Source organism: Primulina tabacum, chromosome 1 (assembly GCF_025594145.1).
Source record: "Primulina tabacum isolate GXHZ01 chromosome 1, ASM2559414v2, whole genome shotgun sequence".
NCBI lineage: Eukaryota > Viridiplantae > Streptophyta > Magnoliopsida > Lamiales > Gesneriaceae > Primulina > Primulina tabacum.
The window spans coordinates 9,738,470-9,752,710 of NC_134550.1; the positions used below are offsets into that span (position 1 = coordinate 9,738,470).

General features: G+C 37.6%; 3 protein-coding genes across 4 annotated transcripts; all 3 read left to right on the forward strand.

Annotated features, from left to right (window-relative positions):
- The first annotated feature begins 209 nt into the window (after positions 1-209).
- Positions 210-4,721, forward strand: LOC142540351 (luminal-binding protein 5-like). The gene is made up of 8 exons (XM_075646447.1): positions 210-438; positions 1,072-1,339; positions 1,440-1,654; positions 1,741-1,983; positions 2,471-2,950; positions 3,070-3,224; positions 3,315-3,397; positions 3,760-4,721. The coding sequence occupies exons 1-8, from the start codon at positions 381-383 to the stop codon at positions 4,256-4,258; spliced, it is 2,001 nt and encodes a 666-aa protein (XP_075502562.1). The 5' UTR covers positions 210-380; the 3' UTR covers positions 4,259-4,721.
- A 702-nt stretch (positions 4,722-5,423) lies between these two features.
- Positions 5,424-10,416, forward strand: LOC142540357 (protein TORNADO 1). Its single transcript, XM_075646460.1, is given in 7 exon segments — positions 5,424-5,574; positions 5,789-7,579; positions 7,663-8,210; positions 8,212-8,403; positions 8,405-8,608; positions 8,610-8,906; positions 9,019-10,416. Coding segments are annotated over 6 exon segments (4,110 nt in total). The 5' UTR covers positions 5,424-5,574; positions 5,789-6,081; the 3' UTR covers positions 10,390-10,416.
- A 234-nt stretch (positions 10,417-10,650) lies between these two features.
- LOC142517840 (uncharacterized) lies at positions 10,651-13,364 on the forward strand. Of its 2 annotated transcripts, none has more exons than XM_075620317.1 (7): positions 10,651-11,091; positions 11,159-11,282; positions 11,407-11,758; positions 11,888-11,964; positions 12,102-12,237; positions 12,437-12,622; positions 12,738-13,364. In XM_075620317.1, the coding sequence occupies exons 3-6, from the start codon at positions 11,459-11,461 to the stop codon at positions 12,548-12,550; spliced, it is 627 nt and encodes a 208-aa protein (XP_075476432.1). In that variant the 5' UTR covers positions 10,651-11,091; positions 11,159-11,282; positions 11,407-11,458; the 3' UTR covers positions 12,551-12,622; positions 12,738-13,364. The 2 variants fall into 2 exon arrangements, with proteins under 2 accessions (XP_075476432.1, XP_075476422.1); XM_075620307.1 differs by having other exon boundaries at positions 12,894-13,363.
- The last annotated feature ends 877 nt before the right edge of the window (positions 13,365-14,241 follow it).

Below are 14,241 nucleotides of genomic sequence, written 5' to 3' on the forward strand. Positions count from 1 at the left end.
GTACATTCATTAAAATATAGGCTGGTAACTAATTAAAATCGATCATCCGAACGAGTTCTCCGAGTGAATAAGCCCATTGGTCCGCAACTCCATACTACGATTCTGATTGGTCCACGTCAGAACGAATGACGATTAATCCTCTACAGGTGGCCTAGCGAGCGCCCGTTTCCCAAATCAAAGGTCACACGAAGACGGAGGGAAGGAAGTGCATATACACGAGAGATCATTGGTCCACGTCATCACCAGTGACGTGATACGTCCGCATAGTATTTTGCTATATAAAATCCCTCCACCTTCAATCACCTATTTCAGATTCTGAAACCGAAACACAGAGACCAAAAGAAATATACAGGATTCTCCATTGTTGAAGCTTCACCGATATGGCTGCCGCGTGGGAAAGACGCGCATCTTCGGTCGTCTTGGGGATCATTTTGCTCGGTCGGATTTCCTCTCCTATTTTTCATGGAAATCATCATATTTAGCTTAAATATTTGCGGTGCAGATTAGCTTTTTATGTCTTGATTTTGGTTCATATTTTCCTTGTTAGCTTCTCGTGTTGCATTTCTGTGAGTAATGTGTTTTTGTTGTTGTTGAGGAAATGTGATTATATGTCTTCGAGATATGTCGATCCGAGTTTTTGTCGTTGCAAGGTTTTCCATTTTGTAGATCTGAAGTTGTAGATGATTTTATTTTGATTTGGTGGCGATGCTATGATCATATAATGGTGAATTAATCGTTGATCTGGCGTATTACTTCCTGTTTCGGAGTCATGGTTGTTTTTTGTAATGTGCTAATTATGAGAATTTGGGGGTGTTGCCATTTTTTTTAAATCTTAACCTGTGTCTGTATTCTGTGTATTGATGTAAGATGAAGTGCATTAGAGTAGAACATATGAGATTATTTTTTGAAGCTAATGAGGAGATAATATGTTTTTTTTTGCTATTTAAGCAACTCATTTGTTAGTTGATGTGATTACTCTGACGTGTACCATACAAAGTTACGTAGCATATGGCAGGATTAAATTCGTTGTAATTAATGTATTGATGCGATGATGTGTTTCTCTCGAAACAGGAAGTTTATTTGCATTTTCCATAGCTAAAGAGGAGGCTGAAAAAATCGGAACAGTCATTGGCATAGACCTTGGCACAACTTATTCATGTGTTGGTGTTTACAAAAATGGGCATGTTGAAATCATAGCGAACGATCAAGGAAACCGCATCACGCCATCTTGGGTTGGCTTCACCGACAATGAGAGGTTGATTGGAGAGGCTGCAAAAAATCAGGCAGCTGTTAACCCCGAAAGGACTGTCTTTGATGTCAAACGACTTATAGGAAGAAAGTAATAAAAAAAATTTTGTGGCATTCAATTCTACTTATTATGTCATTTTACATTAATTAAGATTACAATCATGATTATTCTAATTCTCGCTACTATACAGATTTGAGGACAAAGAAGTTCAAAAGGACATGAAGCTTGCCCCCTATAAGATCGTGAACAAAGATGGAAAGCCTTATATTGAAGTCAAGATCAAAGATGGTGAGACCAAGGTCTTCAGTCCTGAAGAGATCAGTGCCATGATTTTGATAAAGATGAAGGAGACAGCAGAGGCTTACCTTGGAAAGAAGATAAAGAATGCTGTTGTCACTGTCCCTGGTAAACAGTTTGTCCCCGTGTTTTTTACTTGGAGAGGCAATATTATGTCATTTGTTGATTATTTGCTGCATCTTCTCTTTCTGCAGCTTACTTCAATGATGCGCAGAGGCAAGCCACAAAAGATGCTGGTATAATTGCTGGGTTGAATGTTGTAAGGATAATTAATGAACCCACTGCAGCAGCAATTGCTTATGGTTTGGACAAGAAGGGCGGTGAAAAGAACATTCTTGTCTTTGATCTTGGTGGTGGAACATTTGATGTCAGTATTTTGACAATTGATAATGGTGTCTTTGAGGTTCTTGCTACAAATGGAGACACTCATTTGGGAGGTAAGCTGCTTTTGAGTCTCTTTGACTTTGTTTTAACCTTTAAATATTGATTTCATGATATAATTAATTAAAACCAATAAAGGAGAGAAATAATCTTACTTTAGATTCATCTGAAGCCAAATGGAACCTTATTTGGCTATATGATTTATGCTCATGTATTTCACGTCAAGGTTACCTGATATCACAAATTGGTTCTTTTTCATTTTTCAGGTTGTTCCCTCTCTATAACAGGAATTGAAAATAAAACTACCAATATGATTGTTAAATGAGTCGAGCTGATGCTCCAATCTGCAAGATATTATATTATTGTCTCTTCTCGATGAATTTGCTTGTTTACTATTTCACACATCTTGAAATCAAGAGTTTGCTTGTGGGATTACTGCTGTGTCTGGTTTAGCGTTTTGTTTTTGTCCTGGGGTCTTGGGCTAGTTTGAGTACCATTTTAGGAAACTCATATCAGTATTGACACATTTGATTGCCCTCCCAGGTGAGGATTTTGATCAGAGGATCATGGAATACTTCATCAAATTGATAAAGAAGAAACATGGAAAGGACATCAGCCAGGACAAAAGAGCACTTGGCAAGCTAAGGAGAGAATGCGAGCGAGCTAAGAGAGCATTGAGCAGTCAGCACCAAGTCCGAGTGGAGATTGAATCTCTCTTTGATGGTGTTGATTTCTCAGAACCTCTCACAAGAGCTCGTTTCGAAGAATTAAACAATGATTTGTTTAGAAAGACCATGGGGCCTGTGAAGAAAGCCATGGAAGATGCAGGATTGGAGAAGCGCCAAATTGATGAAATTGTTCTTGTTGGTGGAAGCACCAGAATTCCTAAGATTCAACAGCTACTTAAGGATTATTTTGATGGGAAGGAGCCTAACAAGGGTGTTAACCCAGATGAGGCAGTTGCTTTTGGCGCCGCTGTTCAAGGAGGAATCTTGAGCAAAGAGGCAGGTGATGAAACGAAAGGTAATACCTAACATTTTCTTATTTTTTCTAGCTGATTTTATCAGTGAGTTGAATTTGTGAAAAGCTTGGATCAAACTATTTAATCTCTAACTAGTAAATATTAAATTAACTCATGTTAGATATTCTTCTATTGGATGTGGCTCCACTGACCCTCGGTATTGAAACTGTTGGTGGGGTGATGACCAAATTGATTCCGAGAAACACTGTGATACCAACCAAGAAATCCCAAGTTTTTACTACCTATCAGGATCAACAAACTACGGTCTCAATTCAGGTAACTGGCATTTCATTTTTGAAAATTTGAATGCATAGTAATGCTTTGCTTTTTTTTGCAATTGATGACTTGAATTGAAATCCGTGAAAGGTCTTTGAGGGTGAACGAAGTATGACAAAGGACTGCAGATTGCTTGGGAAATTTGACCTGACTGGAATAGCCCCGGCCCCAAGGTTTGTATGATTGTATTTTTTTAGTCTAGCGATATGGCTGAATTTAACCCGACCTGCAATATTTTTCATGACTGACTTAATTTGTATTTGAAATTATCATATGTGAATCCAGTTCGAATGTGCTCGAATATGTTGTCATCTGGATTTGGATCTAAACTACTTTGCCAGATGCCTTTAATATGTAGAATTAATTTATGAACATGTTTAAAATCACATAAGCTACCCTACCAAACTAAGTCACGAAACAAGCTTTAGATTAATAGCGTTCAATTTCGACCACTATGTATTCCTTGGGCAGTTTTTATGGTTTGTAGACTTGATCAGTTGATCTTACTAGTCATGCGTCTTTTCTTTTTGAACAGAGGAACCCCTCAGATTGAAGTCACATTCGAGGTTGATGCCAATGGTATTCTAAATGTCAAGGCGGAGGACAAGGCCTCTGGTAAATCGGAGAAGATCACCATAACCAACGACAAAGGTCGTCTAAGTCAGGAAGAAATTGAGCGGATGGTAAGGGAAGCCGAGGAATTCGCTGAGGAAGACAAGAAGGTCAAAGAAAGAATAGATGCACGTAACAGCCTGGAGACCTACGTCTACAACATGAAGAACCAAATCAACGACAAAGACAAACTCGCTGACAAACTGGAGTTGGATGAAAAGGAGAAGATCGAGACAGCAACGAAAGAAGCCCTTGAGTGGATGGATGACAACCAGAATGCAGAGAAGGAGGATTACGACGAAAAGCTGAAGGAGGTCGAAGCAGTATGCAATCCTATCATCACCGCTGTTTATCAGAGATCCGGCGGCGCCCCTGGTGGCAAATCAGAGGAAGACGACGAAGATGCCCATGATGAATTGTAGAAGATTGGGTATATTAGATCTTTTAGGTTTGGTTCCTTGATAACTGATGATTGAGAGGGATGAGAGGAACGTGAAATTTTGTTTACAGGAGGACAGGGTATTTGTATTTTAAAGGGATTTTTCATTACATTTCACGCCTAATTGATTTGGATTTTTGATTATTCGAGGTCAAAGAGGGGAGTCCTTATTGTGTTGCTAGGTTCGGAATTGAAAGAACTTGGTCCTTCTGCCTCGCTTCCCTGTTGTGTGTATAATCTTCATCATCCATCTTTCTACGCTCATTTGCATGTTCGGACATATTTGTGTTCATGCATGTTTGTGTACGTATGTATGTGTCTATGTGGATTCCACTACGTTAAATTTTTGGAAATTCATAGATTATTATCTTCCTTTCTCGATTTTCATCCGTTAATCGGTGTGCTTAAGCGTTAATTTAATATTTTTAATTGAAGTGTTGGTATGATGTTATATATCGGCAATTTTAATATTTTTATTAATTGGAAGTACGGTGCGACGCTAGTCTTGTGTCGGGAAAAAAACACTAATTGTAAAGAAATTAAAATAAGGAAAGATAGTGTATTAAGATTAGAGTTACATGATAAAGAAGATTAAAATCATAAATAGTTAGATATATCGAATAATATATTTTTTATTTAAAAATAACAAACGACATTCACAAATTTTATGAGATTTTTTCATATAAAAATATCATTTTTCATTGAATATGAACTAAATCAATCCGTTTAACAAATAAAAATTCGTAAGAATATTTTAGACGACCTAATCCTATCAAAAATACATTAAAGGAACGGTTAATGATATAAATTAGCTTGTATATATTCACAAATTTATTATTTTAATAGGTGGATACCATTTTTGAAAAAAAAACATAATTCTTGCACATGCAAAGTCCATTTCCTTTGACTTGTGTTATTAGGATTCTCTCTTTATCTTTTATTCTCAAAAGTCCAAAAAAGAAGCCCCGATTTCATTGTCGGGGTCCCCCTTAATGATAAAAATGGAAACTCGATGTTGGGATTTTCCGTTAATTGAGGAGTCTGTCTGAAAGCTGAGGAAACTAGAATTCAAACCGTGTCAGCAAAGTTAGCTCCTACCAATCCCTTTACAGAGAAGTACAGAATCAATACCAATATATTTCTTTGTAGCAAAAATCTAGAATGGGAGCGAGTTCATGGCTAGAAATCATAGTTTGAGCACCTTAATAAGATACTTCTCGTACTAAGTGACATCATTCGCTCTCACCAAAGTTTGATCTAGTCCTACGATCTCAGTAAATTAGTGATTAGATTTTTGAGGTAATGCATACCATGTTCATGTTGTTATTTTATTTTTGGATTCCACTGCTACATTGTTATGTTATATGTCCTTTTGGAAGTTATTCATTTGCAGAATTCATTAAACTATCACCTTGATTCTTATCCACTTCGTTCTCGCTTTGTATATCGCGTTTCAATGTTTTCTGATCTCATCTTAATCACGAACTCTCTGAAATATGTATCTTGTATGCAGGTCTTGTAATAGAAGCAATGTTCCGTGGCTATCTTCTTCCTCGAGACTCAAGAGTAAGACCAGGTCGGTTAGTTTTGAAAAACTCGGGCTCGAGGGATTCAACTTCTTAAATTTGACTTGGGCCATAAAAATTTCAGGTACGACATTGCACCATATCAAGAACAAGAGACCTCAATTTTCGAACTGTCCCAAAAAGATTTTGACCATCTGCCCACATAATGAATCCAATGATCTTCGTTATTGGGTAACCACAATCGCTTCACTCTGAGAATTTTGTAGGAGTTCATTCAAGAATGGCGTCAAGTCAGGACTCGAAAGATCTTCAGTGGGTTCTGAAATCAATGAGAAATGGAAGTCTTGATCTTTACAGTGTTTCTTTCTTCCTTTCTCAAGAGGGTTCCTATTGTTACCAAGAAACCGAAAACTCCATCACTGTCAACTTGTCTAAAGACGATGTTTTCAGCTTCTCTGAGCTTCTTAAAGCTTTAGGAATGGCCAAGAAAAGTGTGTTGAAACACATAGAGTTCCACCTAGTAGAATGGAATATGGAACAAGCCAAAGACCTCTTGTTGCTACTTGAAAATAACCCAAACGTTAAGCAGTTAGTGTTCACAAGAAACAAGTTTGATGCAGAATGTTTCAAAGAGATAGCAGAGGGTTTGAGGAGAAATAAATGTGTCAAGGAAATAATGCTGTCTGAATCAGGAATAGGCTCAGCTGGAGCTAGAGCCCTTGCTTCAGTTCTTTCGGAGAATAATATCTTGGAAGAGTTGCAAATATGGGAGGACTCAATAGGTTCGGGAGGCGCAGAAGAACTCTCCAAAATGATTGAAGTAAACTCAACTCTTAGATTATTGACTATTTTTGACTCAAAATCGATCACAGCAACACCTCTGGTTTCAGCTGTTTTGGCGAGGAATAGGTCTATGGAGGTCCATATCTGGAGTTTGGATTATAAGAATAAAAGTTCCAAGGTGGTTGAATTTGTACACGAAAATAGCACACTTCGAATATACCAGATTGACATCAAGGGTGCTTGTCGAGTTGCTTGTGCCTTGGGGTTGAATTCAACTGTGAGGTCCCTAGATATGACTGGAGTCAGGCTTAAGTCAAGATGGGCAAAGGAGTTCCGTTGGGTTCTTGAACAAAATCGAACCCTCAAAGAGGTGAATTTGTCGAAAACATATTTAAAGGACAAGGGAGTTCTATATGTTGCAGCTGGACTTTTCAAGAACCAGAGTTTGGAAAATTTGTACCTAGATGGAAACTGGTTTGGAGGGATAGGCGTAGAGCATTTACTCTGTCCTTTGAGCAAGTATACCACTCTTCAAAATCAAGCGAATACGGCTCTAAAGACATTAACTTTAGGTGGAGGCAAGACTAAGATTGGCAAAGAAGGGTTGGCTGCTATTATACAAATGTTAACAAGTAATCAAAGTGTGACATGTTTGGGTATATACAATGACGAGAGTCTGAAGCCACACGAAATAGTCAGAATCTTTAAGAGCCTGGAGAGGAATGCTACTCTAAAGTGCTTATCTTTGCAAGGTTGTAAAGGGGTGAAGGGCGAGCTTGTGTTGCAGCAAATAATGGAGACTTTGAACGTGAATCCTTGGATTGAAGACATCGATTTGAAACGAACGCCACTCCAGATAGCTGGAAAAACTGAAGACATCAGCAAAAAATTGGGTCGGACTGAAAGAACCGAACCAGATATTGATATGCTCAAGAACATGCCTATGATAGTGCCTAAGAGTTGTCGTGTTTTTCTATGCGGTCAAGAATATGCAGGTAAAAATGAATTTTAAAATGTAGTATAACTTAATATATTGATATTGCAAATGGAAATATAATGCTCAGTGTAACATATGCAGGTAAAAGTACATTATGCAATTCCCTATCTCGAAATTTCTCTCCTTTGAAGGGGTCATACCTGGATCATGTAAGGACTCTTGTGGACCCGATTGAACAAGCGGTAAGTACATCAGGAATAAAAATTAAAGCATTTAAAGATGAAGACACAAAGATCTCGATATGGAATCTTGCTGGACAACACGAGATTTACTCACTGCACGACCTCATGTTTCCTGGCTATGGTTGCACATCGCTCTTTCTTATCATATCCAGCTTATTCAGGAAGCCTAACAACAGAGAACTCAAACTCGCGAATGAAATAGAAGAGGATCTCCAATATTGGCTACGATATATTGTTTCCAACTCAAGACGAGCTCTTCAGCAGTGTATGCTGCCTAATGTAACCATGGTGCTAACTCACTTTGACAAAATCAATAAGCAGTCTGATGATTTACTTGTTACTGTAAGTTCTATTAAAAGACTGAGAGATAAATTCCAGGGGTTTGTTGAATTATATCCGACTGTGTTCACATTGGATGCAAGATCATCTGCATCAGTGAATAAACTCGGTCCACCATGTACGAAAGACATGCAAGACGATTCTTGAAAGGGTTCCTCGAGTTTATCAGCTCTGCAATGATCTCGTGGATAAAATATCAGATTGGAGACTGGAGAATGGAAAAAAACCAACAATGAAGTGGAAAGAGTTTCAGGATGTTTGCCAAATCAATATACCATCTCTAAGAATCCACTCAAGACACTGACAATAAAGAGAAATTCGAGACGAGAAGGAGAGCAGTGGCTACCTGTCTTCACCATATAGGAGAGTTGATATACTTTGACGAATTGGAATTCTTGATCTTGGATTACGAGTGGTTTTATGGAGAGGTACTTGGTGAACTAGCAAGAGTAACTTTCAAAGGGCAAAATTCTGCAGAAAATAATGGATTTATACTAAAGAAAGAGCTTGGAGAAAATTCTAGTAAGAAACTTACAGAGTCATATTCCGGGAATGAAAACAAAAGTTTTTGAGAATTTGGAAGCCCATATTCTTGTAAAAATCATGCTGAAACTCGAAATCTGTTATGAACAAGATCCATCGGATCCAAATTCGCCTCTCTTGTTCCCTTCCAATTTGGAAGAAGGCAGATGGAAACATCAAAGATGGCTGGTGGATACTCCGGATGGCAATTATGTGGGAAGACATCTTCAGAGCGACGACTCCCACATGTTTCTCGCACCAGACTTCTTTCCCCGCTTACAGGCAAGATCGACTATGCTTCCTTTCTTTCTTTTTTTTTGGGTTCTTTTTTCCCTTTGTTCGTAGATGCTCTATAGTCTTGGCCATAATAAAGACATGTTTTGCGGACATGTAGGTACATTTGCACAACAAAGTTATGGGGTTGAAGAACCAACATGGAGCATCATACATCCTTGAGAAACGCCTGATCTCAATAACTATAAACGGGATCCACACTAGAATAGAACTTGGTGAACAATTCGGTTATTATGTTGATGTGCTCGCCTGCTCCACCAAGAGTCCAACAGAAATGCTTAGACTTTTTCAACAGCTCATAATACCAGCAATCCAGAGCCTTTGTCATGGGATCACTCTATCAGAGTACGTTCTTCGCTCCGAATGCGTGAAAAATCTGACACTTCATAGATATAGGAGAAACCAATTTGTTCATCTGCAACAATTAAAGCAAGCACTGCTCTCTCTCCCGGCTGATGCCATTTATGATTATCAGCACACATGGGATTCATATACGGATTCTGGGAGTCTAATTCTTGGCCCTGGTTTTGATTTTGCTCGAGATTTGTTGTCCGATGATGACTTCCAAGAAGTTATTCACTGCAGGTATCATGATTTGTATAATCTTGCCAATGAGCTTCAAGTCACACAAGAAAATGACCCAAATCATCCTCCGACTATCAGCCAAGAAATAACTAGCTCGGTCGAGCCAACATTTGTCGGGATAGCCAAGGGCGTAGAAGCAGTTCTACAAAGATTAAAGATCATTGAGCAGGAAATCAGAGATATCAAGCAGGAAATTCAGGGCCTGAGATATTATGAACACAGGATTTTAATTGAAGTGCATCGTAAAGTGAACTACCTCGTAAACTACAATACTCAACTTGAAGAAAGAAAGGTCCCAAACATGTTCTATTTCGTCAGGACGGAGAATTACTCAAGGCGATTGATCACCAGCGTGATTTCAGGCATGACAGCACTACGGCTGCATATGTTATGTGAATACAGGCGAGAGATGCATGTGGTTGAAGATCAGATTGGATGTGAACTAATGCAGGTAGATAACATCGCAATGAAATCTCTGGCTCCATACATGAAAACATTCATGAAGTTGTTGACATTTGCTCTAAAAATTGGAGCCCATTTAGCAGTAGGAATGGGACAAATGATCCCTGATCTCGGCAGGGAGGTTGCACATCTGATTGATTCTCCAGCTCTTTACGGAGCAGCTGGAGCTGCTGCTGCCGGGACAGCAGGAGCGGCTATAATTGGAAATAGAAGCCGGAACTCAAGGGATATGCAACAGGAACATATCGCTGCACAACAATGGTTAGCGGACTTTCTAAGGGACCAGAGATGTTCAACTGCAAAGGACATTGCTGAGAAGTTTGGATTATGGCGAATCCGGTACAAGGATGATGGCCAAATTGCATGGATTTGCAGGAGGCATATGTGCACTCGAAGAATAGAAATTGTCGAAGTACCGATGTGAAATGTATCTTGTAATCTCACAAAATTTAATGGAAATAAAGCGAAAAAATCTAAAATCTTATTCATTCCTTTAAATTCATGCTAATTTTGTTTTAAAATAAAAATGATATAATCCGGATATATCACTCTAACACAACGTAGGTGTTAGCTACACGAAACGAGGTTAATGATTAAGAGCAAAGATCTAACAATTTTATTACAAACATCTGATATTAAGTTCTTGTTAGTTGCTTTGTTGTGCTTGTTTTTTGTATTTTTTCCCTTTTGGTGGCTGAATGTTGACAGCGGTTCAAGTATTCTGACATAGTATAAAGCTTGAACTTGGAATTACCTTTATGCTCATTCTAAGCCCAATTTTTGGATTCAAACACATTGTGATGAAAGAAAGTCTAGAGTTTATTATTAAATTGTTTTCATAGCGTGCCTTTGTCAAATTTTCTGTCAAGTTGAACCTCTTACAGCAATGTAGAGTTTAGTGTTAGATTTTTTTCTGACATGCTTCTGTCAAATTTTCTCGATTAGGTTGAACCTTTTATTGATATTTCAGCCATATACAACTATTTACAACCCAAAATACCTGGACAAAGGGTACCAAAACAAACAGATAGCTTAGTAACAGTGTGCGAGGAAGTTTTGGGCATTTTGCTGTCAAAGGTGTGCATCCTATGAATTATTAAGTGCCAATTTCACCTGATGACAAAAGGTATTTAATTCTTGCCATCTTAGTTATATTTCTGAAATGGATTTTAAAATTTATATAATTATATTAGGAACTTCAGTGTGGTGATTGGTCCAAGCGTCCCTTGACACAAGAGCAGAAGATATATGCAGCTGCAGATGCTCATTGTTTGGTTGAGATATTTAATGTCTTCCAAGCCAAGATTGTCAGATAATGTTTGATGTTCTTTATTTAGATGGCTAAATGATTAGATTTGAAAGGTCGCCTTTTAGTTTAGTTAAAGTTTTTCAGATTCAATTATTCTGGGTTGAAGAGCTTTGAGAATTCTGATGAGTGTAGTCTGGTGGGAAGTACCAAATTCGTTGAAGCTTCTAATGTGGTCTGCACAACTATGCCAGAATTGTGTGGCAGCATAAGAAAACTAAGGAGGTGGATTCCTCTCACTCGTGTAAAATCAACAAAGAAGTGGATAGCATCCATCCTCTTGTGGATATTTAGGAAGTACGGTGACAGAATCTTGTTGGACGACTCCGATAGAAATCCCAAATCAAAAAAGAAAACCAAAAAGTCTTCTTCAGTACCGGAGTGCAAGCAAAATACCCTGGAAGTAGTAGAGAGTCAGCATGGCCACCCTCCATGGGATCCCTCCTTGGGCGGTGACGGATTCCCTAAGTTTTTATGTGACTTGATGGTATGTTCATCAGATAATGGTTAAAGAATTAACTTCCATCACAAGATTTTCTTTTGGCTGAAATATCTGTAGCTTAGTTTGGTAGCTGGTTATTTGAGATGGATGAATTTTCTATTTTGGTTCCCTCAGGTTGAAGGCTTGGCGAAGCATTTGCGATGTGTTGGGGTAGATGCTACATTTCCATATTCGAAGAGGCCCGATGCCAGGTACCCTTTATAATCACTTTTCTTTAGGTGGCATACTTATGTTCGCAAACAGGAACTGTTGAGAGTTAGTATCTTATTAGTTTGTATCATGAAATGACGGAAGCTTGATTAACTAATCTGGAACTAAATTTCTTCAGAGATTCAATAGATCAAGCACTAAAAGAGAAGCGGGTTCTCTTAACCAGGGATCCCAAACTGTTTAGACATGAATATTTGATAGAAAATCAACTATACAAGGTGAAGAGTGTCCTTAGAAATGAACGGCCTCTTGAGGTAAATGGTTCAGATTATCACATTTTCTTTTCATCTCTTATTTATGCTCCTCGTTAAGTTAAATTAGGTCATTGATACTGCTTTAACTTACTTTTTTATGTTACTTAAAACCCCTTCCCTGGAGAAGAAAGCCCAAAAAAAAAATCCTATCAAGCTAAGCAGTAATTGTTGTATGTTCATCTAAATTGAAATGGTGCAGGTAATTGAAACATTTCAACTTAAAATATCTGAAGATCAGCTAGTGTCAAGATGCACTAAATGCAACGGGAGGTTCATCCAAAAGCTATCGGGGCATCCAAAGGATTTCAAGTGATTCCTAACTGTTTGTTCAACAAAAATCTCAGAGTTTTGGAAGTACATGGACTGCCATCAACTTTACTGGGAGGTAGCCCTCTAATTATCTGATTAACTTCCTGCTTTGTTTTTTCGCTTCTCTCAGAAATATCAGCCACCAATTGCGTTTCATCCTAGTGAATAGCTAGCTTGCCGAATTTCTGCAGTCTCACTTCATTTTCCATACACGATGGCCATTTATTCTGGTGGATATAAACAAATACTTATCGGGACAAAGAAATCAAGGCCTACTCCGAAATAACCATTTTTGCGAGACTTGTTGACGAGTCTTGCTAAAACCTTTTCATACAATGTTTTTGCAGGGGAGTATCACAACGCAGTACAGAAGTTTATCGACGTTTGCCAGCTAAACGAGTAAATTAAAGCCGAATGGATTTGGCAATCGAGAAATCCTGAAGAAAAAGGTCGGAATGTTGTTCTTTGATCGGAAAATATAGTCGTTTATAACTTATATACATGTCTTCGATGCATTATTCTCTTGGTCATTCGTTTAATAATCAAGAAACACATCCCTTGATTCAATATAACCACCCCACAAGTAACTTAGAAAAGTTTCTCAAGTCTCACGAATCAGGATCCAAGTATTCAACAGCAAAGTATATAACACCTACTGTTTGAGAACATCTACACTGTAACCAAATAAAGATTCTAGTTAATATGTAGTAGTAATGCGCGGGAATTAATCTCAAAGTGGACATTATTGTGTGTTATAATGCATTCATAATCAAGTTCAACTTAAAAAATTATTAAAAAAATCACCGGAAAGTGGGATTTGTAGCGCATACCCGATGTTTGAGGTCAATTTGTTGGGACTCATTGTGAACACATGATCCACTATAACTATGATGACGATGATTACTTTTTTGGGCACATTGCACATTTTTCAATGCCCTTGACCGGGCCAGACCTTTTATGAGATCAAAGAGACCGCTCAGAGCCGGGGCCGGATCGGTAGGGTCTCAATTAAAATAAAAATGAAATAAAAATAATAATAAAATTAGCCTGATATTAAGTAAAAGAAACACCAATTTGAATATTTGTGTTTATAATTGATCAGGATCGATTTTATTTTCAAGTTTGATTTGAATAATTTTAAAACAACAAGAGACTTTTGTTTTGTATTTTTTTTTAATTTGGAGAAGTTAAAGAGTGAGCTTTCACCTAATTTGACCAAATCTTGTATGGAGCTACAATAATTATATTCACAATGGACGTTAAGATATTAATGACGATGAGCTGTGTTCGGAGTTGATGATCATACATGAGATGTTCTTTAATAAATGGACAAAACAGAAATTCACAGTGTCTGGAGAAACTGAATGGTTTATTCACAAATAATTAATTATATTGTCTATCATGGTTGTATTAATGAAAAGAACCTTCTAGGAGTTTAATTTCATTAGGAATGATTTTCGGTCAACAATCACATGATAGACTAAATAGCTTGCTAAAGAAATTATCCCAACTGAATTATACAAATTTTGTAAATATTTTCATGTCTAAAATAACTAGACGTGTAATATTTATGTAATTATTAAATATTTTTTGACTTGCTATTAATGTAATATATTGTTTCTTGTGTGTTAATGTGTTCTTTATTATATTTGTTATTTACGAACTGAACTTTACGATTATTACTATAATAAGAAG

What these genes read in the sequence shown, in the direction of transcription:
- LOC142540351 (XM_075646447.1), top strand. Translation starts at nt 381, where the DNA reads ATGGCTGCCGCGTGGGAAAGACGCGCATCTTCGGTCGTCTTGGGGATC. An exon ending in AAACGACTTATAGGAAGAAA is followed by an intron (nt 1,340 to 1,439) that starts GTAATAAAAAAA and finishes GCTACTATACAG; the next exon opens with ATTTGAGGACAAAGAAGTTC. An exon ending in TGCTGTTGTCACTGTCCCTG is followed by an intron (nt 1,655 to 1,740) that starts GTAAACAGTTTG and finishes CTCTTTCTGCAG; the next exon opens with CTTACTTCAATGATGCGCAG.
- LOC142517840 (XM_075620317.1), top strand. Translation starts at nt 11,459, where the DNA reads ATGCCAGAATTGTGTGGCAGCATAAGAAAACTAAGGAGGTGGATTCCT. An exon ending in AGTTTTTATGTGACTTGATG is followed by an intron (nt 11,759 to 11,887) that starts GTATGTTCATCA and finishes TGGTTCCCTCAG; the next exon opens with GTTGAAGGCTTGGCGAAGCA. An exon ending in TCGAAGAGGCCCGATGCCAG is followed by an intron (nt 11,965 to 12,101) that starts GTACCCTTTATA and finishes AAATTTCTTCAG; the next exon opens with AGATTCAATAGATCAAGCAC.